Genomic DNA, 25,004 nt, shown 5'->3' on the forward strand with positions numbered 1-25,004 from the left:
TTCTGAGGGACACAGAGGATTTCCCACTGTTCCCTGTCGAGGATGCTGCCCACGGGCTCTCCAGGCAAATGAGCCCCCAACTCCTGCATCTTTCAAGAAGGCTGGGCTGGTGACCCCTCCGGGGGCTGGGCCCAGGGCTTGGAACCAGGGGGTAGATCCTAGCAGCTGCTCGAGGGCATGAACAAGGGGGTTGGGGCGGAGGAGGACTTGAGGCTCCCTGGCGAGTTGAGGCCCAGTGGCCCATGTGACGGTGTTAGGAGGCAGGGTCTGTAGGAGGTGGGGTCTGTAGGAGGTGGTGAGGCATGGAAAGGATGAAAGTCCCTACACCCAGCCCTCAGCAGTAGAACTCTCTCACCCTCCCACCCTCCCACCCTCCACGCAAGGACACGGCAGGGAACCTAGGGCCCTCAACAGACCCCAAACTTGCCCAGGCCTTGGTCTGAGACTTTCAGCCTCGAAAACTCTGAGAAGTTTCTGTCTTCATGAATCACCTGCCCTTCAGGAATCATCAGGGAATCAGGGACTGTCACAGCAGCACAAGGACCTCAGCACAGCCACTGCAGAGACCACAGCCTGCCCATCATCAGGGACTGTCACAGCAGCACAAGGCCCTTGACACAGGCCACTGCAGAGACCACAGCCTGCCCATCATCAAGGACTGTCATAGCAGCACAAGGAACTCGGCACAAGCCACTGCAGAGACCACAGCCTGCCCGGGACCCCCGAGCCAGCAGCCCATGACCAGGAGAACAGGGTCTGCAAATGCACATGCCCCAGCCAGGCACGGTGAGGAGCTGAAGGGCATCAAACCCACACCCACCCGTGCACCCCAGGGCCCTCTGCCCCATGAGCTGCACACCAGCCCCCCAGACTGGGAACGACCAGGCCGGGACCCTTCCTAGCGGTGCTCAGCCCATCCTTGACCAGCCACCCTAGCCCTGCACAGAACTGTGTGGGACACGGAGCGTCCAGAAGAAATGGCCAAGGTAGGATGCGAGCTGGCCGGAGGAGGGCAGGCCAGGAGCTCATCACTGTGGCAAACAACACTAGGGCGAGGGTGGGCATTTTCTATGGTACGTTTCAGATGTGCCAGAGCCCACTGGCAGCCACCTTGGCTGGCTGACAGGCACCAGCTGCAGGAGTGGTGGGTTCCGGCCATGCCAGCAAAGAGGGCATCGCCGTCCCGGGGCGGGCGGGCAGCACGTGCTCCCAGTACGGTGCCCACGGCGGAAAGCACAGCCCTCAGGGTATAAGGTCCTTGGTGCAACCATGAGCGACTGCAGACGCCCAGACCGCGGGACACACCACAGAGAGGCCAGCACCACAGAACAGCAGCCCCACCCCTCAAAAACATCAGGGAGACAACACAGACGAAGCTCCAGATGACAGAGACGGCCAAGTGCACGCACGACCTCAGACTTTCTTTTTCTAGAGACCGTGTTTGGGCCAGTTGGTGAGATCCGAAAAAGATATCTCGTGTGTGATCATTAACTCCCTGCTTCCGGGGACTGCACTGCAGATTCCGAAAGAAACGTGCTTGCCTTTAGGAGACACACCTGTGAGGGGGACACCACTCAGCTGTTTCTTCCCAACCGTTCAGAAACAACGTGAGGGTGAAAGATGGAGACCCAGGGCGGGGCGGGGAGCAGGAGGGACACGGCCGACACGGCAGGAGGTTGATATTTGGGCAACGAAGGCCAAGGCCGGGTGGGTGTTCTCCACACTGGTCTTGCAACCTTTCTGAAATCTGAAGTTCCATGAAAATCAGGTTAAAATAAAAATTACAAATACATTCAACTAAGAAAATACGTCTAAATGTCTTTCCCAAGGATTATAGGTGTCTTTCCAAAATGAGCCCCATCCAGGGCCCTTCCCCACTCCTCTCCCATGTTTTCAGCGGATTCCTGCTCAGGCCCTTTGTCTGGACAGAATGGCCGACTGTTTACAGAGAGATCAGCGGTGACTGGTGAGTCTTTCGGGAGTCAATGGAAGATGAAGGACCAGGAGCCTGGTACAGCTGTTCTTGGAGGGAGGGAGGGACGGAGGAAAGGAGAGAGGGAGGGAAGAAAGGAGTGAGGGAGGGAGGGAGGAAAGGAGTGAGGGAGGGAGGGACCCGAGGGTTTCAGGTTCTCCCTCCCACGCAGCCAACCCCACATACAACCTTGGACAAAGTCACAGCTGCTTGGGTTCAAGTTTCTCTTCCCCGCAGGAAGGGTGCGCGGCTCTGGAGGCCGAGCCCTGCCTGCCCTTCTCCACCAGGAGGGCAGCTTGGGGCTCCACTGCTCGGCCCACATCCCTTCTGGAAAGCACGGGTTGACTGGTGGTTGGGGTCTTAGCATGGAACTACGTTTGCGTTCAGCAAGCAACCACTGTTTATCTGAACTTCTACGAACCGCGCAAGTAGGAAAAATGTGTACACAGCAAGCACGTTCACTCAAACCAAGGAGACCAACATCCTTCCCGTCACCTCCAACACTCCCAGCAGCAACAACCACTGCTCACCTCGGTGTCTCCTCTGCACAGCCTGCTTGGGAAGATGGCAACACCTATCAGGCCCCAAGGACACCTCAAAAAACACACACGCAAGCCTCCTACAGGCAATCTATGCAGTTGGAAAAAAGCACTAGCAACAACTTGTTCAAGTTGGATGAATATCGAGCAATTCATTAAACTTAGAAAACATAACCATGTAACCGCCACAGGGTCACACCTGGGATCCGTGTGTCCGACTGTGCACCAGCGGCCTCACGACAAAGCCCCACACGTGGGGACAACGAGGTGTGAGTCTGTCCTTTCACTGCTTACTAAAGTAACACAGACGATGAGTCCAGAACACAAAGACGCACAGAAAAGGGGGACGGAGCACGCCAGCGGGGTATGGCTGGTCCTCCCACGTAGGAACTGCACTGAACACATGAGCATGTTCTACCAGCCACCAGCACGTTCTTGTTACCAAAAGCAGCCTCAGACCATGACTACAACCTTCGAGCCTTTTTTTGTTTTGTTTTGTTTTGTTTTTTTTGTTTTGTTTTGTTTTTGTTTTTTTGAGACGGAGTCTCGCTCTGTCGCCCAGGCTGGAGTGCAGTGGCGCGATCTCGGCTCACTGCAAGCTCCACCTCCTGGGTTTACGCCATTCTCCTGCCTCAGCCTCCTGAGTAGCTGGGACTACAGGCGCCCGCCACCGCGCCCGGCTAATTTTTTGTATTTTTAGTAGAGACGGGGTTTCACCGTGGTCTCGATCTCCTGACCTTGTGATCCGCCCGCCTCGGCCTCCCAAAGTGCTGGGATTACAGGCGTGAGCCACCGCGCCCGGCCACCTTCGAGCCTTTGAAGAGAACGCGTCTCCCCTCGCTTTCTTAAGAGTGTCGCTTGGTCTCTGTGGAGGCCACGGCAAGTGTGCTCTCAGCAGGACGGACGTGCCCACTCGGGAGACGCACAAACATTTCCACCTGGTTAAAACAGCCAGGTCAGACCCGAACCAAGAGTGCGTCCCAGGGACGTCATGCCTCAAACGCCACCCAAGAGACTGTTAAAAATCCAATGCCCCCTCTAACCCTCTGCATGCCCAGCCCCCTCTAACCCTCTGCACACCCAGCCCCCTCTAACCCTCTGCACACCCAGCCCCCTCTAACCCTCTGAACGCCCAGCCCCCTCATCTAACCCTCTGCACGCCCAGCCCCCCTCTAACCCTCTGCACGCCCAGGCCCCTCATCTAACCCTCTGCACTCCCAGGCCCCCCTCTTACCCTCTGCACGCCCAGCCCCACCTCTAACCCTCTGCACACCCAGCCCCACCTCTAACCCTCTGCACGCCCAGCCCCCAATCTAACCCTCTGCACGCCCAGGCCCACCTCTAACCCTCTGCATGCCCAGGCCCACCTCTAACCCTCTGCATGCCCAGGCCCCTCATCTAACCCTCTGCACGCCCAGGCCCACCTCTAACCCTCTGCATGCCCAGGCCCACCTCTAACCCTCTGCACACCCAGGCCCCTCATCTAACCCTCTGCACACCCAGGCCCCTCATCTAACCCTCTGCACACCCAGCCCCACCTCTAACCCTCTGCACACCCAGCCCCCCTCTAACCCTCTGCACGACCAGCCCCACCTCTAACCCTCTGCACGCCCAGCCCCACCTCTAACCCTCTGCACACCCAGCCCCGCCTCTAACCCTCTGCACGCCCAGCCCCCTTCTAACCCTCTGCACACCCAGCCCCACCTCTAACCCTCTGCACGCCCAGCCCCGCCTCTAACCCTCTGCACACCCAGCCCTGCCTCTAACCCTCTGCACGCCCAGCCCCCTTCTAACCCTCTGCACACCCAGCCCCCTCATCTAACCCTCTGCACACCCAGCCACCTCTCTAATCCTCTGCACACCCAGCTGTGTCCCTTGCGCTCCCCTGGCCTGGACTTGGACATCGGCAGGCCTGGCTGCTGTGAAGGGCAGCGAGTTTTCCTCTGGCCGAGCCCCGCCTGTGTTTTGGGGATAGGGCCACTCGCCTGGGATGGCACCTCCTCCCTCGTCATTCTGCACATTCATGATGACCGGAAAGCTCCTCAGAGGACAAACGGACACACAGGAAAGACTGGGTGTGCGGTGCAGGAGGGTGAGACGGGCAGGGTTCTTGCCGGGCGGCCCACAGTGTCTAACCCTCAGGGCAGGCCTCGGCGGTGCCCCTGCCCAGGCGCCATGCACAGGTGGCCTCTGACAGGCTGGGTGAAGCGGGGGCAAGGGATGGCCCAACAACCCAGATCAAGTGTCCCCAGCCAAATCCACCCTGTGGGCCAAAAAACAGCACCCAGACACCGCGTGCCCTCAGGCAGGAGCGGGGCACAGACACCAACCCAGCCTCAGGCAGGAGCGGGGCACAGACACCAACCCAGCCTCAGGCAGGAGCGGGGCACAGACACCGAACCAGCCTCAGGCAGAAGCGGGGCACAGACACCGACCCAGCCTCAGGCAGGAGCGGCACAGACACCGACCCAGCCTCAGGCAGGAGCGGGGCACAGACACCAACCCAGCCTCAGGCAGGAGCAGCACAGACACCAACCCAGCCCCGACCCGGTCCGTCCCCCAGGGGAGGCAGGCATCTCGGCAGGTCAGAGGATTGATCCCGGTTCCGGTCAGGACACATAATGAGCCACGGTACCGACCCCCACCTAACTCGCCTCCTCAGAAGACAAACCCATTTCTGATTTGTCTCCACATTTAAGGACTGAAATACTCAACTCACCTCACAGAAACCCCTGTAAAGGCCTGCTCCTTTCACATTTTACATCACAGCAGTGGCCTGCCCAGGACAGTTTAGAAAGGCTGACTCAGGAATCTCAGTTCATGCCAAGCTCATGGTCTCCCCAAAACCAAGTGCAGCAAAACTCGGGACACCTTAAAACCATGCGACCAGCCCGGGCGTGGTGGCTCATGCCTGTAATCCCAGCACTTTGGGAGGCCGAGGCGGGGGGATCACGAGGTCAGGAGATCGAGACCATCCTGGCCAACATGGTGAAACCACGTCTCCACTAAAAAATACAAAAAATTATCCAGGCGAGGTGGCGGGCGCCTGTAGTACCAGCTACTTGGGAGGCTGAGGCAGGAGAATGGCGGGAACCCGGGAGGCGAAGCTTGCAGTGAGCCGAGATCACGCCACTGCACTCCCACTTGAGCGACAGAGCGAGACTCGGTCTCAAAAAAAAAAAAAAAAAAAAACCATGTGACCAGTCGGGAGCGATGGGAACGGCCCCTTCGCTAACACCACGGTCCCTCCGGCGGGCGTGTGGGGCAGGAGTGTGGAGCAGGAAGTCCAGGGTCCCCCAGGCCTGGGCCGCTCCACTTCGCACCCTGACCGTGTGTGATGGTTCCTGTTATCACTGAGAAACGTGATCAATAAGGCTTTAAAAGAAGGCTCCTTCAGCCAGTAGCATCCAGGGCGAGAAGTAGCAGCCACGGCATTTCAACCCTCTCCTCCCACCAGGCCGGCTGGGCTCCCACACGCCTCGGAAGAGAACAGCGAGGCGAGGCGGCCACTCAGGAATTTCCCCTTGAAGGAGACTCGGGCGGATGTCTGCAAATAGCTCATGAAGCCCGTGAATCATCCACGAATGTCCCTCGCCCTCGGGCAGCATCAGGACGGCAGGGGCTGGTACTGTCCGTGCTGCCTGTCGAGGCTTGTACGGTGCTTCATTCTGCAGACACGCCGTCAGAATTAAAAATCCACAGGACCCGGCCAGAGTCACGGGGAAAGAAGCCCCTGTACAGGCCGCCCGGACCCTGGGCCTCCTGCAGCCGCTTGCTGTCATCTATCTTTCCACAGCCTTTCAAAGGCTGGATGGTCTCACAGCAGCCCCCAAATCCACAGCACGGCAGGCCCCAAAGGCAAGCTCATCTGCAGATCCAAGAGCGGGAACCAAAACGAGACCCCAAACCCTGAATGAGGGTCCAGAAGCCTGGCTGGGGTGGGAGAGGAAGGTGAGCTGCACTCATGGGTAACGGAGGGGGAGACGGCGCCCTGGGGAGACTGCGCCCAGTCCGGCTGACGCGTGTGCCCAGACGCCGTGTACAGGGAGGGCGCCTGTCCTCTGGGGTCTTCCTCCCGGACACACCCAGCCACAGGCTAACCACGAGAGAAAACACCAGACACCTCCCAACTGAGGGGCGTTCTCTGAAATGGACCAGGACTCCCCAAAACTGCCAGAGTCATCAAAAAAAGAAAGTCCGAGAAACCGTCACAGCCAAGAGGAGCCCAAGGAGGTTTGGGAACTCGGTGTCTGTCACGCTGGATGCTGGACGTGTCCTGGGACAGAAAAGGACACCAAAGGACACCGGGAAACAGGAGGTGAAACATGAGCCTGGAGGGGTGTGGTTCTGCGTGGTGAGCACCCACCAGGAGCCCTCAATGAGCTGAGCCCCCCACCGCCCGTGGCCACTCCCCCACAGCTGTGTGCATTGCTCTCCTGCTCCGTCCATCCCAACATCTTCCCAGCTCTGGGAACAGCCCTGGCCTTGGCCCACCTCGTCCCTGGGAACAGCCTGTTTCAGTGCCTTCTCCCCAGAGGCCCCTCCTCACTCACCTGCCCCAAGCGGCCCTAGGCAGCTGGCACTGGGTGAACCGCCCTGCCTACCTGTGCTGGGACAGGGCCTTGACCAGTGCCACCGGCGCCCGTCCCTCCAGGTTTAAAGCAGTTCCAGCAGCAGCTCTGCTCACAGCTTGTCTGGTGTCTTCATGAACCCCATGCACCAGGCTGACCTATCCCCAGGGGCCAGGGTCTCAACAGGACCTGCCCAAGCAGACAGGCCCTGGACTGACAGCGTCTGGCCAGCAGGCCCGGCCTGGGTCCAGGCCCCAGAACCACGGCCTCTGGTGGGCCCCTGAGACCTTGGAGGAGCCCTCCCAATAGCCAGCAAATGCCGACAGCCGGTGGTGGAGAACCAGACACACCAGGCTGACCAATGCCACTCTCCTCCTCAGCCATGAAGGCAGCGAGGTCGAGCCCTGGCCTGGAGAGCTGGCCATAGGTCAGTTTTTTCTCATCTTGTTTTTTCTACCTCTTAATTTTATTATGAAAACGACCTCAGGTAAGCAAGTGGGCAGACATCCTGTGCGCCCCCAGTGCTAGCTATCCACACACAGATCCACCCCATGGACGCATGTCACAGCACACAGTGGCCACCACCGCCCCTGCCCGGCCTCCAGCCCCCGACACTGAGCAGCCTTGTGGCCCTCTGGAGCCACTTTGCTGAGTTTTCTCTGGCTGCGGCCACCTGGGCAAGAAAACATCTATCTGCTAAGCATTAACAAAGGCCTGTCCCTGCTCACCGGACCTACCAAAAGCCTCCCACCACTTCCCCAGCTCCCTCCCTGCCAAGCCCCCCAGCCACAGAGGCAAGTTCTGGTCTGTTTTTCACTCTAGATTAGTTTTCCCGACACCTTATCAACACAGTGAATGCAGACTCTGTGGTCAGTAAGCAGATCCTGATGGGCTGGGCTCTTGGGGAGCAGCCTCCTGGGCTTGTCCAACCAGGCTGTGTCCCCACCCCAAGAGGGAAGGGGGCGGCTGCAGATGGAAGAGTGAAGACCAGACACACAAGTGTCCCGGCCAGAGGAAGGGCAACCCCTCCAGCCAGAGAGGCAGCGAGAGTCTGCGTGTCAGACCCTGACCCATCCCGATCCACGCCTGGGAGGTGCCTTCACGGGTAGTGTCTGCAGGGAGAAGCTGGTCTAACCCCCTCTGAGATCGAGATGCCTCCACCAGCCTCCCTATCTCCAGGCACAACCTCCTCCCTTTCTCAGTGGCTCATCCCTCCCCCTATTCCTCCTGCGTTTTGGGATTTTACAGCCATTCTCCGAAAAGGGCTCCAGGAACGTCCTCTTAGAGCTGGAAGCAGCTGGCAGGCAGGAGGGGCTGTGAAGCTGGAGTCAGGTCCGGCAGCCTCCGCCCCTTCCTGCCCTCCAGCGTGGGTGGCTGTCCAGCTCCCCAGCCCTGCAGAGCAGTGGCAGGCGGCACAGGACCTGTGCACACAGAGAGGCGCCAGGCCCGGGGCAGGGGACAAGCAGGTCCAGGCTTCCCGGCTCCCTGCACTCCGGGAGGTGCTCAGGCCTGGCTCTGTGTGTCCCCTGGGTCCAGGGGGCCACCCTCCCCTGGAGCCACAGGGACACCTGCAGCAGAATGAGTCCCACGTGGTGACCTAGTGGCATCAGTCCACGTGGTGACCCAGTGGTATCAGCCCACATGGCCTCTGGGAACAGCCCGCAACTGAATGGACCCAGGAACACCCCCCGCCCACACCACTGTCTGGAGGCTGGGCTCCCTGTGAAGACGCAGACCCAGGAGCACTCCCCCACCCCCACCGCCTGGAGGCCGGGCTCCTGGTGATGGCACCAGGCACCAAAGTACAGTGTGTTTGGGTTCCAGGACCCGAACGCCAGCTGATGACCCCTGACCCTTGCCCTCCCTCTGCCCCTAAAATCCAGAACCTGAGGCTCTCGGGGGCACAGGATGAGAACCGCCCAGTGTTCAGGCTGGGACCCGGGGGTTTCAGGTAAGCGCTGAAGCTTCCAGCACAAGTTTCTGGCTAAAGCAGTGCTGCCTTCTGAGGCAAAAACAGGCCCTTCATCACCCATTCCCGAAGGGCCCTCCTCCCAACGGTCTGTGCAGACACCACTGCCAGCATCCTGTAAACCAGGAGAGCCCAGGAGATCCCAGCTCACCGTAAGAGGCACTGGGAGCAAGGAAGCCTGGCTGGAAGGTCCTGGCAAGCTACGGCCAGACACACATGAACACCCGCCACACAAAACACATACTCACACACACACAGACTTGCATGGGTACGCGTGCACAGACAGGCACTTCCACGTGCACACGCAAACATGCTCACACGTAAGACACTCTCCATACCCGTACTCAAACGCACACACGGTACCCCACTCATCCATACACACAACACTCACCTCGCAAACCTGCACACGCACCTGTACTCACGTGTGCATACCCTTACCACAGTCACAGTCACACACAAACACCCGCACATACACGTGTACACATACACATATCTGCAGCACACACATCTGCAGAAAGTCCCAGGGGCTACAGCCCCCAGACTGCACCACCCATGGGGCGGGGTGCCCAGGACACAGGCACACACTGGGACCACAGTCCTTCCATCTAAAGGACACGCCTGCTTGTGGGAAGGCGGCCTCGGGTGAACTCACTTCCCGAACCCTCTGTCAGGTGGCTCTTTGCTGGTCCTGGTCCAGCCTCCTCCCTTAGCAGCCCGAGTGACGTCTGAGCCATGGAGGGGCCACGGGGTCCCCTAGTGCCAGAGGCTCGGGGCCCAGGCAGCCTGCAGGGGCAGAGACGAAGGAAGGCGGGAGAGGCAGGGCCCCAGCGCACCTGCCAGGCCCTCCCAGGGCAGCTCCTGTTACAGGCTCCATCTGGGCTGCGGTCGGGACCCTTGGTGGCGTGGAGGGGACCCAGGAGGGGCCTGGCCTGGCGCGCTTCCCTCCTCTGATTTCCACTCCACTCAATCCCTCCCCAGTGACTGCCCAGGGCGTCTCTGAGCCTCCCTGAAAGCCCAGGCCCGACCCGCTGGCGCCAGAGGTCTGCAGACAGAGCCAAGGAGACTAGAGGTCATGGCCACTGCCACCCTCGTGACAGGCTGGCTCCTGGCAAGGGAAACTGAGGCACGGAGCAAATGTTCAAGGATCACTTTAACATCCTCCTCGCGAATGCACACGTACAAGGTGGACATCCCCTGTGCACTGGGTCTAAATGGACAAGAATGCTGGAAGGGCCAGCGGGGCTACCCCACCATGAGGACGGCTCCAGGCCATGGCAGACACACCAGCCAGACACGCCAACCAAGCACACGGGCATGCTGCGTGCGGCTGTCCATGGCCAGCCTTGAGCTCAGGCCCCAGCCCCCTAACTTCCCAGAGCCACTGGAACCAGCACAGTGGATGGCAATCTGACTCCAGGGGTCAACACAGGCCTCACTCTCATCCCAGACCCCAGGACCACTCCCCACAGAGCCGAGCTCCCTCCCCAGCCAAGGCCCCCAGTCACAGAGGCAAGTTCTGGTCTGTTTTTCACTCTAGATTAGTTTTCCGACACCTTATCAACACAGTGAATGCAGACTCTATGGTCAGTAAACAGATCCTGATGGGCTGGGCCCTTGGGGAGCAGCCTCCTGGGCTGGTCCAACCAGCCTGTGTCCCCACTCCGAGAGCGAAGGAGGCGGTGCAGACGGAAGGGCGAAGACCAGACACACAAGTGTCCCGGCCAGAGGAAGGGCAGCCCCTCCAGCCAGAGAGGCAGTGAGAGTCTGCGTGTCAGACCCTGACCCATCCCGATCCAGGCCTGGGAGGTGCCTTCACGGGCAGTTTCTGCAGGGAGAAGCTGGCCTAATCCCCTCTGAGATCGCGATGCCTCCACCAGCCTCCCTATCTCCAGGCACAACCTCCTCCCTTTCTCAGTGGCCCACCAGGGAGGTACGTGTGGGGTGCTGCCCGAGAAAACCCCAGAACGCAGGAAACAAACCACCCTTGATTCACACGTGATTCAGACACAGCACTCTCCTCCCCACAACTGTTTCCTCAAAAAGAAACCGCCCAAGGAGAGAGCGGAAACAGGCACTGGCTGGCAGGCTGGGGGCCCGCGTCACAGCCCAGGGCCGCAAGCACCTCAGACCCTGAGACCTCTGCAACAGCAGCACACACCCCTCCCCGCAGGGATGAGGTCCTGCAGTCACCGACCAGCCAAAGGGGACCCTGCTGTAGGCCTGTTCCCCGGCACTCCCGGCCAGAGGCTCCAGGACCCTTGGGGCGTCAGCGGCCACGAACAAGGGAAGAGGCAGGGCCTGGACAGCATGGCCAGCCAGGCAGCTCATCGTTCAGGCTGCTGCATCGAAGCCAGAGGTTTATCTTCACAGAACAGGCCTCTGCCCCCAAAAGGGAGTTTCCCTCCTCTTCACAAAGGAAAGGTATTAACCCTTTGTGCTCTGCCCTTGTCCCTGGGCGGCACTTCCCCAGCCTCTGAGAAGGAAGACCAAAGAAGACCAGCGCCCCCCCCCCGTGTCAGTTACCAGGAGGGCCCCCAGTCATCTGTTCACCAGGCCCCAGACGCCCCCAGCCCAGCCCAGTGCCCTGAAGACCAGCTGATCCACTCCTGAACGCCGTCCATGCCCAGCTCCGCCAGGCTCCACAGGGTTACCAGGCCCCACAGGGAGCAGACTGCCGCTCGCTCAAGGCCCCGGCGGGTCTCACACTCCCCAGCACCCAGGGACTCCTGCCCCACCCACCACGGGGCCATCACAAAATGACTCTGGGAGCCGCCCCCAGAAACACTCAGCTGATGGAGCTGGTTGAAATCAAAAGCACCCAGCCAGGAACTGTGGTTAATACTTAACATCAAACATCAAACTTTGCCCTCCAGACCTCGGTCTAAGGCACAGCTTAGAAAATTCATATTCCGGCCAGATATGGTGGCTCACTCCTGTAATCCCAGTGCTCTGGGAGGCCGAAGTGTGCAAACTACTAGAGGCCAGGAGTTCAAGACCAGCTTGGCCAACATGGCAAAACCTCATCTGCACTTAAAATATAAAACTTAGGCCGGGCGCGGTGGCTCAAGCCTGTAATCCCAGCACTTTGGGAGGCCGAGACGGGCGGATCACGAGTTCAGGAGATCGAGACCATCCTGGCTAACACGGTGAAACCCCGTCTCTACTAAAATACAAAAAAAATTAGCCGGGCGAGGTGGCGGGCGCCTGTACTCCCAGCTACTCGGGAGGCTGAGGCAGGAGAATGGCGTGAACCCAGGAGGCGGGGCTTGCAGTGAGCTGAGATCCGGCCACTGCACTCCAGCCTGGGCAACAGAGCGAGACTCCGTCTCAAAAAAAAAAAAAAAAAAAAAAAACTTAGCCAGGCGTGCTACTGCACGCCTGTGGTCCCAGCTACTCGGAAGGCTGAGGTACGAGAACTGCTTGAACCTGGGAGGCAGAGATTGCAGTGAGCTGAGCTTGTGCCACTGCACTCCAGCCTGGGTGACAGAGCAAGACTCTGTCTCAAAAAAGAAAAAAAAAAAAGAAAATTCATATTCCAACAGAGATGTAACAGGAGAGCCCTCCGGGCAGCCGGCCGGCCCCACAGAGGCAATCGATCACTGGTGTGTCAGCTCCACTTGTGCCCTTCATGGCTGGGATGTCCCCCTGAGCTGACCTCCACTCCCAGTGCTGTGCCCAGCGGTGCCACGTCAGGGTCTGTCTGCAGTGCCCGAGGACGGCAGCCCTGGGACGGCTCGCTGGTCCAAGGTATGGAAGGAAAACAGGATCTCAGGACCAAACCCACTAAGTCCCAGGCAAGAGTCACGCTGGGAAACGGGTCACGCAACCTGCCTTCTGTTTTCTTCCTGTGTAGGAAGCTACACGCCTCCCTCACATTTTGGGGCCCACAGGATCCTTACGCTAAAGCAGTTGCAACAAAACACACCCTGACCGTGGAAACGACAGCTCATCCTCACGGTGCGGGACCAAGGACAGAACCAGGAGTTGTTGCTCTGCTCGCCAGAGGCAAACGCACACCTGAGCACTTCACGCACCCCGTGGTGACTGTGTCGTAGGTAAATGTGCAGATTCACTGAGTGTGAGGCGTGAGGGGTTCTTCCTCTACCCCCACGTGTGACACACGGGTTCAGTGAACGCTGGTCAAATGCTGCCTGCCTCTTATCTGCCCTCCCTCTTCTTTTTCTTTCTTCCCCTAATACGCACGCTTTACCCTCTGAATATTCAAGTTCCCAGCCTTCTTTGAGAAGAAAAGCCCGGACCACAGAAGTTTCCCGTGGTTCTGTGCTACGCACATCCTTAACCTTGGCAAATAAACCTCTCAAGTGATTGAGGCCCACCTAGGTCGCTTTCTGTGATTTACAAAGGCCACCCATCCCCCATGCAGGAGCCTGGGCCATCCCGGAATCCCTGGGTCAGGTCCAAGGAGCTCTGCAGGACGTGGCCCCACGTCCAAAGGGCAGAGGCCCTGACAGAGGTGACTTCACTCCTGCCAGGCATGAGGGAGGGCAGCCCCCAACTCACCCTCAGGGTCCCGCAGGTGCCTCTGCCTGACTCCAGCCCGCCTGGCAAGGTCTCCGACATTCACTGATCCCCAGCAAGCCTGGGGCTTCAGCCCCGACCAGCCCCCTGCACCAGGCCTGAGCACCTGGCCCTCCTCTTGGCACCGCCCTCCCAACGGCCATCCAGACCACCGGAGAGGCACTGAGAAGTCACCCACTCTAAGTAGGGGATCTGGTGTCCAACACGAGACAGAAAACCACTGTGGAATCCGCTGGCCTCGCCCACTCCGAGAGGCCTGGGGAGCTTTGCAAGACAGGAAACCAAGTCCACGAGGCAAAGGTCTCCTCACATGATCAGAGGCCCTGGAGCAGGTTCAGACCTGAACATAAGGCCACACCAAGAGGGGGAGCTGCTGGCCACTCACTGACCGGCCTAGCCCAGGGGAAAGGAACGGATATCCAGAGGGACACCCAACGCCATGTGTCCCTCTGCTGCGAAGGAAGCCCCAGTCCCTGTCTACCTGCCACAGTACGCGCACACACACATACACGCACACACGCGCGCACGCGCACACGCGCGCACACGCGAGCATGCCCACAGCACACAGCTGTGCAAGAGCACAGTGCACTCATGTGTGCACACGTGTGTACATGCATGTGCACATATACATGGTGCAAGCACATGACTCACACATGGATACACCTGCACACTCACAAGGCACACAGGTGACTGCACACATGTGCCCGGCCAGCTGATCGAAGGCACCACACTTTACCGCACGCCTGCTAAGGAGGGCCTCTTGCCTGGAGACAGCCTGGGAGTATACCAGGCGCAGGAGGAAGCACAGGCCCCAGCCTAGATGCCCAGCAGCCACCACCTTCCTGTGTATCTTTTGTTTCCTTTGGTTTCAAAAAGGGAAGCTGATACACAAAATGCATGTCTCGTAGCCTCCCTGCCTGCCCACCACATATCCATGACCATCCATACCCACAAGGTGGTGCCCAGCTGCTGCAGGGGTTCCCAGGCACAGCCACAGGGTCAACGGCCTGCCTGTCACCTCCAGCTCCGACTGCCTCCCGTGTCTGTGTCAGGAGCGCCCTCCTGAAATCTGGGGACAACAAGAGCTGTCCGTCCCTACTCAGAAGAACGGAACACGGATGCTCTGTGCATGGTCCCCCTATGTAATGCATGATCCCCCAAGTCCCTGCATCCCCAAAGGGGACCCCAGATCAGTGCAGCCGGCGTGCACCGTCTCGCCGTTCCCAAGGCCAGTGCAGAGCATGGCACCCAGCACCCAACAGGCAAGGATGGCCCAGGACGGCCTTCTGAGTAGGGACAGGAAGTGGCAGCTCTTGTTATCCTAAGATTTAAGATTTCAGGAGGGCACTCCCAACACAGACACGGGAGGTAGTTGGAGCAGGAGGGACAGGCAGGCCGCTGACTGTGCGACCGGGCCTCTGTCAGCGGCCAGGGGCAGAGGGAGGCGAGACCACCCCTGGACAACCAACACGAGCTCAGCCACAGTGGAAAATCTCAGAAACGGAACCCAAAGAGGGAAATGGCGCCCGAGCCAGGAAAAGCTCCCGGCAAACCCGGGAGAGCCCCAGCTGAGGGTGGGAGACTTGGGGGTGCCAGGCAGGACCCACCCTCTCCCAGCCCAGGGAGCCCTGGACATGTGGACATCCCTCCTAGAGAGTGGGTGGTCCAGGCCTGCGGGGCCTCGCCGGAGGCTCTGCACACTGCACCTTCCAGACAGGCCAGGGCACCGGACAGCCCTCCCTCCCCACCCCTCCCACGGTCTCCTGGGTCCCGACACCCCTCGACGCATCCGTATAACCTGGGAAGGAGCGAGTCTACCCTGATGTAGTCACGGAGGAAGAGTGGGCTCCCCCAAGTCAGTTATAAAACCCAACCCACCCTGAAGTCAGAGGAGACGCAGCCGGCCCCCAGCAGTGTCCCCCCATCTCCTACTGAAGACGTAGCCGGCCCCCAGCAGTGTCCCCCCAATTCCTACTCAAGACACAGCCGGCCCCCAGCAGTGTCCTCCCACCTCCTACTCGAAAAATCACCCCACTGAGAAACTGAGGGCTAACATGTCCCATCACTTCAAGGCGAGGCATTTCACATAAAAATAAAACCAGGAATAAAAGCTCTGTCCGAAGAAGTGCTGAGGGCACAGTGCCCATCCTGGGAACAGGACGCCTCCCGCAGAGGCTCCGCCAGAGGCAGCAGGGAAGCTGCAGGGGTCGGGGACAGGAGGCTCCTGGAGCCAGGCTGGGCAGACACGGCCTTGCTGGGTTCTGGGTCGAGCCAGGCAGCCTGGGCAGCAGCATTTACCCCTCCTCCCCCCGAACCCCCAACCCGGGCTCAGGACGCCGAGTCCCCTGTTCAAGCTGGGGTGGCTCAGGACGCCCTCTCCACGTCCACCTAGCAGTGCCCAGGAGCAACCCACCAGGCCCCCCAAACTTGCTTCACCGTCACCCAGGCGCCAGCCCAGAAGTACCTCTATGGTATCTCCATGGACCATTCGAGGGAACGGCAATGGAGTCAGGAAGAGCTTGGGTGCCGGTAACTCCCGTGGCTGGACAGGTTTGGACCTGGTCTGTGACCTTGTGGCATGGACCCCATGCAGCAGGCCTTTGGGAGCGGCTCCGGCTGCTGCAGGACCCCTGCCCCCGACCACCACCACCGCCACCAAAAAGCAAAGCCTGTGCCTCCTTCCCCACGCTCTGTGCCCATCACGGGACTCCTCGCCACACCTCTGTGGGCTGAAGATCAGGATGTGATCAAGTGGATTCCGAAGGGCAGCTGCATGCCCGTTACAGCCTGGCAGTGGCTGGGCACCGGGCCCTTTCTGTGGAAGAGGAAGCGTGGCCAGCACAAAAGCCCCAGGTGCAAGTTCTCTGCCAATTCGGAGAAATCTCCCAAGTTCAGCTCACACCACAGGCCACCTTCAAGTGTGTCCAGAAGCCCACACCTGGCCTGTTCCCTCCTGTTTCCGATTTCATGAAGGGCCAGGGAGCCTCTTGACACGCCTGTAGCAGGACCTGAGTAGCAGGACCTGAGTGCGCCGGCAGGGCCACTGCCTCCCGGGCAGACAGAGGCCCAGGGTACCGCTCAACAGCCTTGAGAGTAGAAGAGACAAGAAAACGAACAAGCACAAAATTCCCTCTGGCTTAAAAGCAAACGACACTTACAGTCTAGAGACAAAAGTGAACCTGATCAGCCTTGAGAAAGGGCCGGCCAGGCGGGAAGACTCCTTCTGAGTGCGTTTCGGGGGCGTTGCTATAAAGCTCACACAGAAAGACCAGGTCAGAGCCCACCCTCCTTGGTGCTTCCTGACTCAGCCCTGATGACTGGAGAGAAGGGGCTTGGACTCATGGACCCTGCTTAGCACTTCACCTGGTGTTGAGCCTGGCATCCAGCCTGACCAATTCCAAGATCTGGGCTGGCCTCCGTGCAGAGGAAGCTGAGCCCACTCTTCACCCGCCTCGGTGGGTGCCTTCACGGTGGGTCCCCACTCGTGTCCCTGGGTTCCTAAACTGCCTGGAGGGGATGTCTGGCCTTTCCTGCCAGGGATGGTGGGTTAGGAAGGATCTGGGGTCTGCCGCCGGACTTGTCCCTGGATAGACCTCACCTTCCTTCCTTCCACTGCCAGGGAACAGGGAGGCTGCCACCCACTGCATGAGACCCGGGCACATGCGGGCACGGCCAGCACGCGGGGTGGCGGCTGGACTGAGTCCCGTCACCTTCTCAGAGACTCTGGAGGGAAGGGCCTAACAGCCTCCGCTTTCTAGATGGGGCTGAGATCCCGGGAGTAACTGGGATTTGGAGCCACGATGGAGGGAACAGGGCTGGGGGATTCTCTCCCCAGTCCCATCCCCAACCCCCAGAGAAAGTGAAAGTGCTAGAAACCTCCAGATTCCCGGAACCGGGAGGACGCGGCCTGAGCAAGGCCCCGGCGGCCGCCCACTCCCCAGCCAGGGCGCAGTCCTTCCTGTTCCGCCGCTGGGGGGTGGGCGGCTCCTCCAGGGTCAGGCGGGTGCAGGACGGGCCGGCCCGGGCTAGTGGGACCGGACGGCCGCGGCGCAGGGGAAGGGAGAGCGCGGGGGACGCAGGACGCCCCGGCTCCCGAACCGCCCGGGTCTCCACCGCCACCCCTGTCCTACCGGGGACCACCCAGGGGCCCGGGCTCCCTCCCGAGCCGCGGTCCGGCCCCTCCCCGTTTCCATAGCTACCAGCAGCGGCGTCCACACCTCCGCCCCCGGTCCCACCCGAGCCGATGGTACCCGGAGCCTGGGCACAGCCCCTAGCCCGCCAGCCCTGCCACTAACGTGGGGTGGGGGCCCTCGTGGGGGGCCGAGAAGATCAGGCGGTGGGGGCGCGGGAAGGGGCTCCTCCTGTACCCCGGCCCCACCGCCGCGGCCACAGCCCCCACCGCGCCGCCCACCTCCCCTCCCGGATGCAGGGCCCAGACCCGCGCTCGGGGCGCTCGGCCTTTGTCCGGCCAGGTGCGGCCGCGCTCACCCGGGCTGGGGCGCTCGGGCTCGGGGCCCTCGGGGGTGCCCGGCGCCTCCGTCCGCTCGGCCGCCTCGTCCCCGCCGCCGTCGGCGCGCGCCTCCACGGGCACCACGGTGAAGTTGGTGGGCATGGCTGCCTGCAGCCCACAGTCCCTGCCCCGGCCCGGCCCGCGCTGAGCCGCTCCCGCCGACGCCACGGGACTTGGGCGCAGGGGCGGGGTCCGACCGACCAGCCCCGACCGCCCCGCCCCGCCCGAGCCACGTGACCTCACCTGCTGGCCCCGCGGCCCCAAGAAAAGTTGGCCCGCGGCGGAGCTGGGCCAGGCGACTTCCCGCAGGGACCCCCAACCCAGGCTGCGTCCGCCCGACCGCCCCGACCCAGGACGCTGGGCCTTCGCTGCCTGCGCCCCCGACCCTCGCAGAGTCAGTGAATCCCCTCTCCTTCTCCTGCACCCCCTCCTGCTCCAGCCCCCTGCCCCGCCTGCTGGAAACCCCATCCCCCTGCCGCCCTCCTGCTTGCCCCCCTCCCTGCCCCCCCCCTGCTTGTCCCCTTCTTCGATCTCCTACCCCCACCCCGACCCCTCCGCTGCTCTTGCTCCAGCCCCCTGCCCCTCCTGCACGCCCTCCTGCGGGAACCCCCCCCACCACTCCTGCACCCCCTCCTGCTGGGCCCCTCCTGCTGGCCCCCCCGGCACCCCCTCCTGCTTGCCCCCCATTCCTGCTCCAGCCCCCTGCCCCCCCTGCCATCCTCCAGCACCCACCTCCCACACAGTCCTCCCACCCACTCCAGGCGGTCAACACCCGCTCAGACCCTGGGCTCCTAGCCTGGCTCATGGCTAGCCCAGCCTGGCTGCCAAGGCATCTCCTGTGGAAGGAGTCTTGGATAGTCTGGGGATGGGGTCCTCTGGACCTTGGTCCAGCTCCAGGTTAGGGACCTAACCCAGTAGAGGGAGTGTCCCCCTCCATGACAGATACCACCCACGAAGACCCCAGTCTCCTCTACGCCTACCCCAGGAGTGCCCTGCGGCCCCTGCCCTGGAACCCTCCCTTCCCTCCTTGGGAAATGTTCCAGAAGCTCACAGGGTGGTGCAGGGAAGGTGGAGTTCTAGAACCTGCCAGGCGTACACCAAGATACCACCGGCCAGCACCTGGCACATTTCTCAACAAATGACTCATGAAAAACGGAACAATCAGATGTCCGTCAATGGAGAACTGGGCTAAAATGCTATGGCACACAGGTGCAATGAATCAGCCTTTATTCGTAATCACCCACAACTGCTGTACAACAACAAAGCAGAAACACAGGTGGTGTGGGCAAACATGGCCACAGCCTCTTGTCACATGGAAAATGGGCATGGCCTGGCCATGTTTTAGCAGCATGCCTGTCTAATCCTAAAAGGCAGCTGGATGAGAGTGATGGCCTCCAGGCTGTGGGATCACGGGGCTCTGTGGGATCAAGAAATGCAAGCCCAACCTCTCCAGCCATTTCCAGTAAAGCCAGTCATGCCCTGGGATGGCCCAGGGTTCTACCCTTTGCCCCATGGGCTCTTCTGGGCAGAAGCTGGAGGCCTGGGCCCCTCCTGGAATGTCCCCCATCCAGCACCAGCCCTCTGCAGAGGTGAAGGTACCTCTGGCCTGGGTGTCTGGAGCTGTGCCTGGTCCACACTCTCACCCCACCTCCCACCAAAGGGAGCTCAGGGCTGTGGGTGGTGCTAGGTCAGCTGTCTCCCTGGGTCAGTGGGACGGAAGGTGGGAAACCACCTCCCCAGAAGATAAAATGGTTCCCAGGCATCCTCACGAGGAGGGCTGGCCCCAGGTATCCTCACGAGGAGGGCTGGCTTTGCTGAAAAGATCCAGGGGGTGGGAACAGAAGTGCTCAATGGGGTCAATTATAGGGTTCACACTTAGGGTGCTGGGTAAACCCTCTCTTCAGTCACCCCAACAGGGGCTTCTGCACATTCAACCCTGGTTGCCACTCAGCGCTATTTCTGAAGGTTAGACAGAGCTCAGCGTGGGCACGAGGCCTCCCCAAGTGATGCCAGCAGGAGCAACAGATGTGCAGGGCTCCCGTCGCACGTACAAGTTCTGTTTCACACCCCTGGACTGTGGGGACGGCTGCCCGCCACACACTGGCTGTGGACCTTCAGAGGAGCTGGTTTGGAGGGTCTATGGCCAGGGCCAGCGCCCGGACTCAGGACTCATCAGCTTCATTTTACAGAGGAGGAAACCGAGGCCCAGGAGTTTAGGGTCCTGCAGCAGCTCCGAGGGTGGTCTTCTCAGTAATTACAAAATCTTGACTAGGACCAAGGGCCATGGCTGAAGCTCCCTCTTGTTTAAATCTTAGATCTTACTTATGGGAGGCCTGGGGTAGGGGGTGAGGTCTGCCTTTTGCATTCTAATTAGGTGAGTCATTACAGAGATCAGCACCCTGTAAGCACCCGCGGGTCAAGACAGAGAACCTTGCCAGAGCCCAGAAGCCGCTGCAGGCCCCTCCCATCCCGTCAATAGCCCATCCCTAGGGGCCTGGTGGCTCCTTCCTTCGCTCTGTGGGTTTCCACGCCCATGTATGTCCTCCCACACTGCAGCCTTGGGTTAAATGTGCATTGTGTGACTTTCAGTGCTCTCTTCCTACCTACCTCCAACCCTCTGTCCTTTTCTGTACATGGCACCTGTTGTAGGAACCGGCCCTCGGACATGTGGAGGTGCCCGAGACCTGGGTTGGAGTTGCATCTTTTGGTGCAGGCCTCTGTGTCTCCTGAAAGTGGGCGTCTGGAGGCAGGGGACTGCTGGGATCTGGGTCCAGTCCCCTGGCAAGGCCAGGGGCTTGCTCTCAGAGGGAGCCACGCGCTGTCTGGTGGTAGCCCCTCCGTCAGCAGTCGTTGGTGCTTGATGTCTGAAATGACAGATTCGTGGAGCAAAACAGTGATTTTCCAGTGCCCGGTGGCTTCGTCAGGAATTCACTGGAGGGAGAGGCTCATCCTGTTCGTCTGGCCGTCCGGATAACGGTGCCCATAGGAAAGGCAGGGCGAGGGTGCCTCTCCCTCACTTGTTGGTTTTCACAGTGGTGAATTGGTTCCTGACGATCTCCCAAGTGTATTTATACATCACTGATGAAACACGTTGGTGGGTCTCAGTCGATCACCATTAGTGCCCTTTCCAAGCATTGGTGTCCAGCTTTGCCCAGCGGAGCCTCTTCAAAGGCAATCTCACGTCCTTATGATGTGAGCCTGGTCGTCTGAGATGGCCTCTTGGCCGTGTGCAGGACATAGCCAGGGGAACCCTAGGCTTTAGTGCAGAAGGTGGCCAATGGTGGTTACATTCTGTTTGTAGATTCTCGGAATAGTCCCTGCTGCCTGCCACCCTGGCATGGAGTTTCTAATTGATTAGGATGGACACTCAATGCCAGCTTCCAAGTCAGGAGGCCGCTTGTGCCCATGGCTTGGAATCAGAGCTGTGGCCTGGGAGGGCTCTCACCAGGTGCAGGCTGCCTCCAGGTGTCTGTGTGCCTCTGCACACGGAGCTTCTCCCCAGGTCCATGGGTCCCCCCAGTCCACTTCTGCTTTCCTGTTAGGGTGGGGGGCTCATCTCCTGATGTGCCATCTGCATCCTTTTGGGCTGGGAACCTGCTGTTGGGTACCAGGCAGGACGCACCTCCAGGGCTGAAGGATGCAGGTGGGGTCAGTGGGCAGAGCGTCCGTGGAGAGCTCCGTGTCCAGGGAAGGGGACACCTGGGGGAGGCTGGCCCTGGAGGCCCCACACTCCTTCTCACCAGAAAGCCACCCGCCTTCTGCCTGGCAGGGCTGGGCACCCACCCAGGTGCTTGCCTGTTGGCCTGGCACCCATGCTGAGTAGGGGGAGTAGGGCAGATTAGAAGAGAGGGGAAAAAGGAGAAGCAGGAGAAGGGTGAATGGGAAGTGGGCAGGGGAGAGGGAAGGGAGGCCCCAGTTACCCAAGGCTAAAGTGATTTTTAAAAAACAAAACTGTTTTTTTTAAGGGTGTTGAGCCTCTCCTGGCAGAGTGGGGTGCGTGGACACCCGCGGAAGAAGCAGAGGCTCCAGCCGCCTGTGGGACCTGCACTCTCCCTGCCCAGGAGTCCCACCAGGGCTGTGAATTCTGCCCATGGCCAGGGTGGCCCTAAAGCCCCACATCCGCCACCACCTGTGGGGGCTTGAAGGGAGCTGTGGTAGATAGCGATGATAGAAGACCCCAGCCACAGCCCCAGGCCCACGGCCGCATCTCCCCTGAAGATGCAGCCCTGTCCCAAGGGTTCTGCAAACAATGCCTGGTTCTTCCCAGGCAGGCACCACAAGCTGCCTCCACCCTCTGCACCCCCGGCTTGCTCAGGGTGGGGCCCTGGGCCTGGTGGATGGTGGGCCTGGCTCAGCTGGTGCTGGGGAGCCCGTCTGCACAGTGGCCGGGTACATGGGGCCAGAGTCCTGAGCCTCCCGGCTCCTATGCCTGCTGGGCAGGGGCACATCCCGTGGAGCTGAATCTGGGAACAGACAGGGCCTCCCCCCGGAACAGAGCTCCTCTGAGACCATCTGTGTCTGAGACTGTAAGTGACGCCAACAGAAGGTCAAGCTTGAGCGACAAAGCTCTCAGTCCTGTAATTCACGGACACCGAGTCTTCACTCAAGTTCCCTCTGGAAGATTCCGTGGACAAGGCCGACACACTCTGCCCCTCACTCAGGAGGCTCCAGGATTTTTAGACCACGTGTGCGGCTTTCCTTCTCTCAAAGTGTTACTCACGTAATGTTACTCAGAATCTCACTCAGACGCCTGTGAGCTGCGGACACAGGGAAGTTCGCATCTCCTCTGAAGTCCAAGCTGCCCAGAAGCCCACCCACCCCCTGCCAGCTCTCGTTCCTGCTCCACAGGTGACTTCTTTCCAGTAAACCGTGGGCAAATGTTTGCTGTCAGCTCAGGGGGAAAGGCCGTGCCAGGGTCCCGATGGGCTCAGAACCTCCCAACCTGGCAGCCACACAGCCCTTGGGAAAGGGAAGCAGAGCCCAGGACACGCGAGGCCAATCCTCTCTCAGACGTCATAAAGAACTGGGTATGGAGGACGAGGCCAGCCCTCGTCAATGATGCCCCCAACCCCGGCAACAGCATGAGATCAGGGATCTGCTGGCTCTGTCTCAGAGCCGCAGTGGGTCCTGCTCAAACCCCAGAGCCACAGGGATGGGCCAGGAGGCTGGTGGGGGGCGTGCTGTGAGAGACTGCTGAGCAGGCTGGGGTGAGCTGGGCCTGGTCTGCAGGGGTGGGGGCACAGCCTTCACCGGGGAGGCACCAGGGAAGGGGTTCCTGCCAGCCCGAGATGGAGCAACGGAGCAACTAGTGAAACCAAGTCTGCAAAATTATCACCGTTGGTGGAAGTGATCCGACCTGACTCCCATCTTGGTTCTAACCTCCAAGCTGTCCTTGTTCCTTCCTGGGCGTAGGCTGAACTAACTTTGGGAGGAACTTAGTTTACAGTTAAAATAAACCTCCTTCTTGCCCGAGGACTTGACTGCCTTTGTAGGATTAACAAATTAGCCGCAAGATTAAAGAAATTGTGGTTTGGGAGTCATGTAGCTGGAGGCTACAAGATTCTGACCCTCCCTAAACTGCTCCTAAAGTCAATGCTTGAGATGTTTTGCAGACCCTTGTTGCACTAGATGGATCAGCTGGCACCACCCAGATTAATAGACTGGCTCATCTGATCTTGTGACCCCACCAGGAACTGAGTCAGCGCAGAAGGACAGCTTCAGTTCCCTGTGAGTTCATCTCTGACCTGACCAATCAGCACTCCTGGCTCACTGGCTTCCCCACGCACTAAGCTGTCCTTAAAAACGGATCCCAGCCGGGCGCATGTGGCTCACGCCTATAATCCCAGCACCGTGGGAGGCCGAAGCGGGTGGATCATGAGGTCAGGAGATCGAGACCATCCTGGCTAACACGGTGAAACCCCGTCTCTATTAATAATACAAAAAGTTGGCCGGGCGCGGTGGCTCAAGCCTGTAATCCCAGCACTTTGGGAGGCCGAGACGGGTGGATCACGAGGTCAGGAGATCGAGACCATCCTGGCTAACACAATGAAACCCCGTCTCTACTAAAAATACAAAAAATTAGCCGGGCGAGGTGGCGGGCGCCTGTAGTCCCAGCTACTCGGGAGGCTGAGGCAGGAGAATGGCATAAACCCGGGAGGCGGAGCTTGCAGTGAGCCGAGATAGCGCCACTGCACTACAGCCTGGGAGACAGAGTGAGACTTCGTCTCAAAAATAAACAACAACAACAACAACAACAACAACCTGATCCTGAATGCGCGGGGAGACTGATTTCAGTGATAATAACACTCCAGTCTCCGCACAGCCGGCTCTGCGTGAATCACTCTTTCTCCACTGTAATTCCCCTGTCTTGATCAATCAGCTCTGTCTGGGCAGCGGGCAAGGCGAACCCACTGGGTGGTTACATGACGGGGAGTCCATGGGCCTCAGCCCCTCGAAGAGAGAGATAGGAAAACCCCACGCGGGGAAGCGTTTCAGTGCGGTCTGAGAACGTCGTGGGCAGGCCTGGCAGCCGTGCAGACCCGGCAGAAGAGTCTTCCCGACAGCAGCGCCAGGGATTCACCAAAAACAGGCGTGACCCAGACCCACGCCCTCGCCAGACACAGATGAGCTGTTGGCCAAATGTGAAGGCCGACGAAGCCGTCCTTGGGCGTGAAAGGTCTTGCATGAAAGGTCTCTCTAGACTGGGAGATGCCTCCTGCCAGGAAATTCGAATGAGTCCAGGAAGAAGGAGAAAACCTGGACCCGACACAGGCCGCAGAGGGCCTGGCCTCACCCACTTCTAATGGAGCCGATGAAAAATCAGGGAGTGTGGGGGACCCAGACAACAGCAAACAACTGTGCTCATAACATCAAATGCGCCGGCCCCGCAGCCTCGCAGGTACCA

The 25,004-nt window shown here is 60.0% G+C and overlaps 1 protein-coding gene across 9 annotated transcripts in view; it reads right to left on the minus strand.

The window, feature by feature from the left end:
* The window catches only part of SLC12A7 (solute carrier family 12 member 7), a 103,361-nt gene that overhangs the window by 42,362 nt on the left and 35,995 nt on the right, over positions 1-25,004 (minus strand). For 3 of the 9 annotated variants that reach the window (XR_012413556.1, XM_045393495.2, XM_015451182.3), the window contains exon 1: positions 18,079-18,247. The exons of 4 other annotated variants lie outside the window; for them this stretch is intronic. Coding sequence is in view for 4 of the 5 variants with exons in the window: in XM_045393495.2 (XP_045249430.2) it covers positions 18,079-18,202 (124 nt within the window). In the remaining variant the exon portion in view is untranslated. Of the gene's footprint in view, positions 1-11,574; positions 11,754-16,953; positions 17,551-18,078; positions 18,248-25,004 lie in introns of those variants that run through there. 2 more of the 9 variants (XM_045393496.2, XM_073993094.1) reach the window with 2 other exon arrangements.

Source organism: Macaca fascicularis, chromosome 6 (genome assembly GCF_037993035.2).
Source record: "Macaca fascicularis isolate 582-1 chromosome 6, T2T-MFA8v1.1".
Classification (NCBI taxonomy): domain Eukaryota; kingdom Metazoa; phylum Chordata; class Mammalia; order Primates; family Cercopithecidae; genus Macaca; species Macaca fascicularis.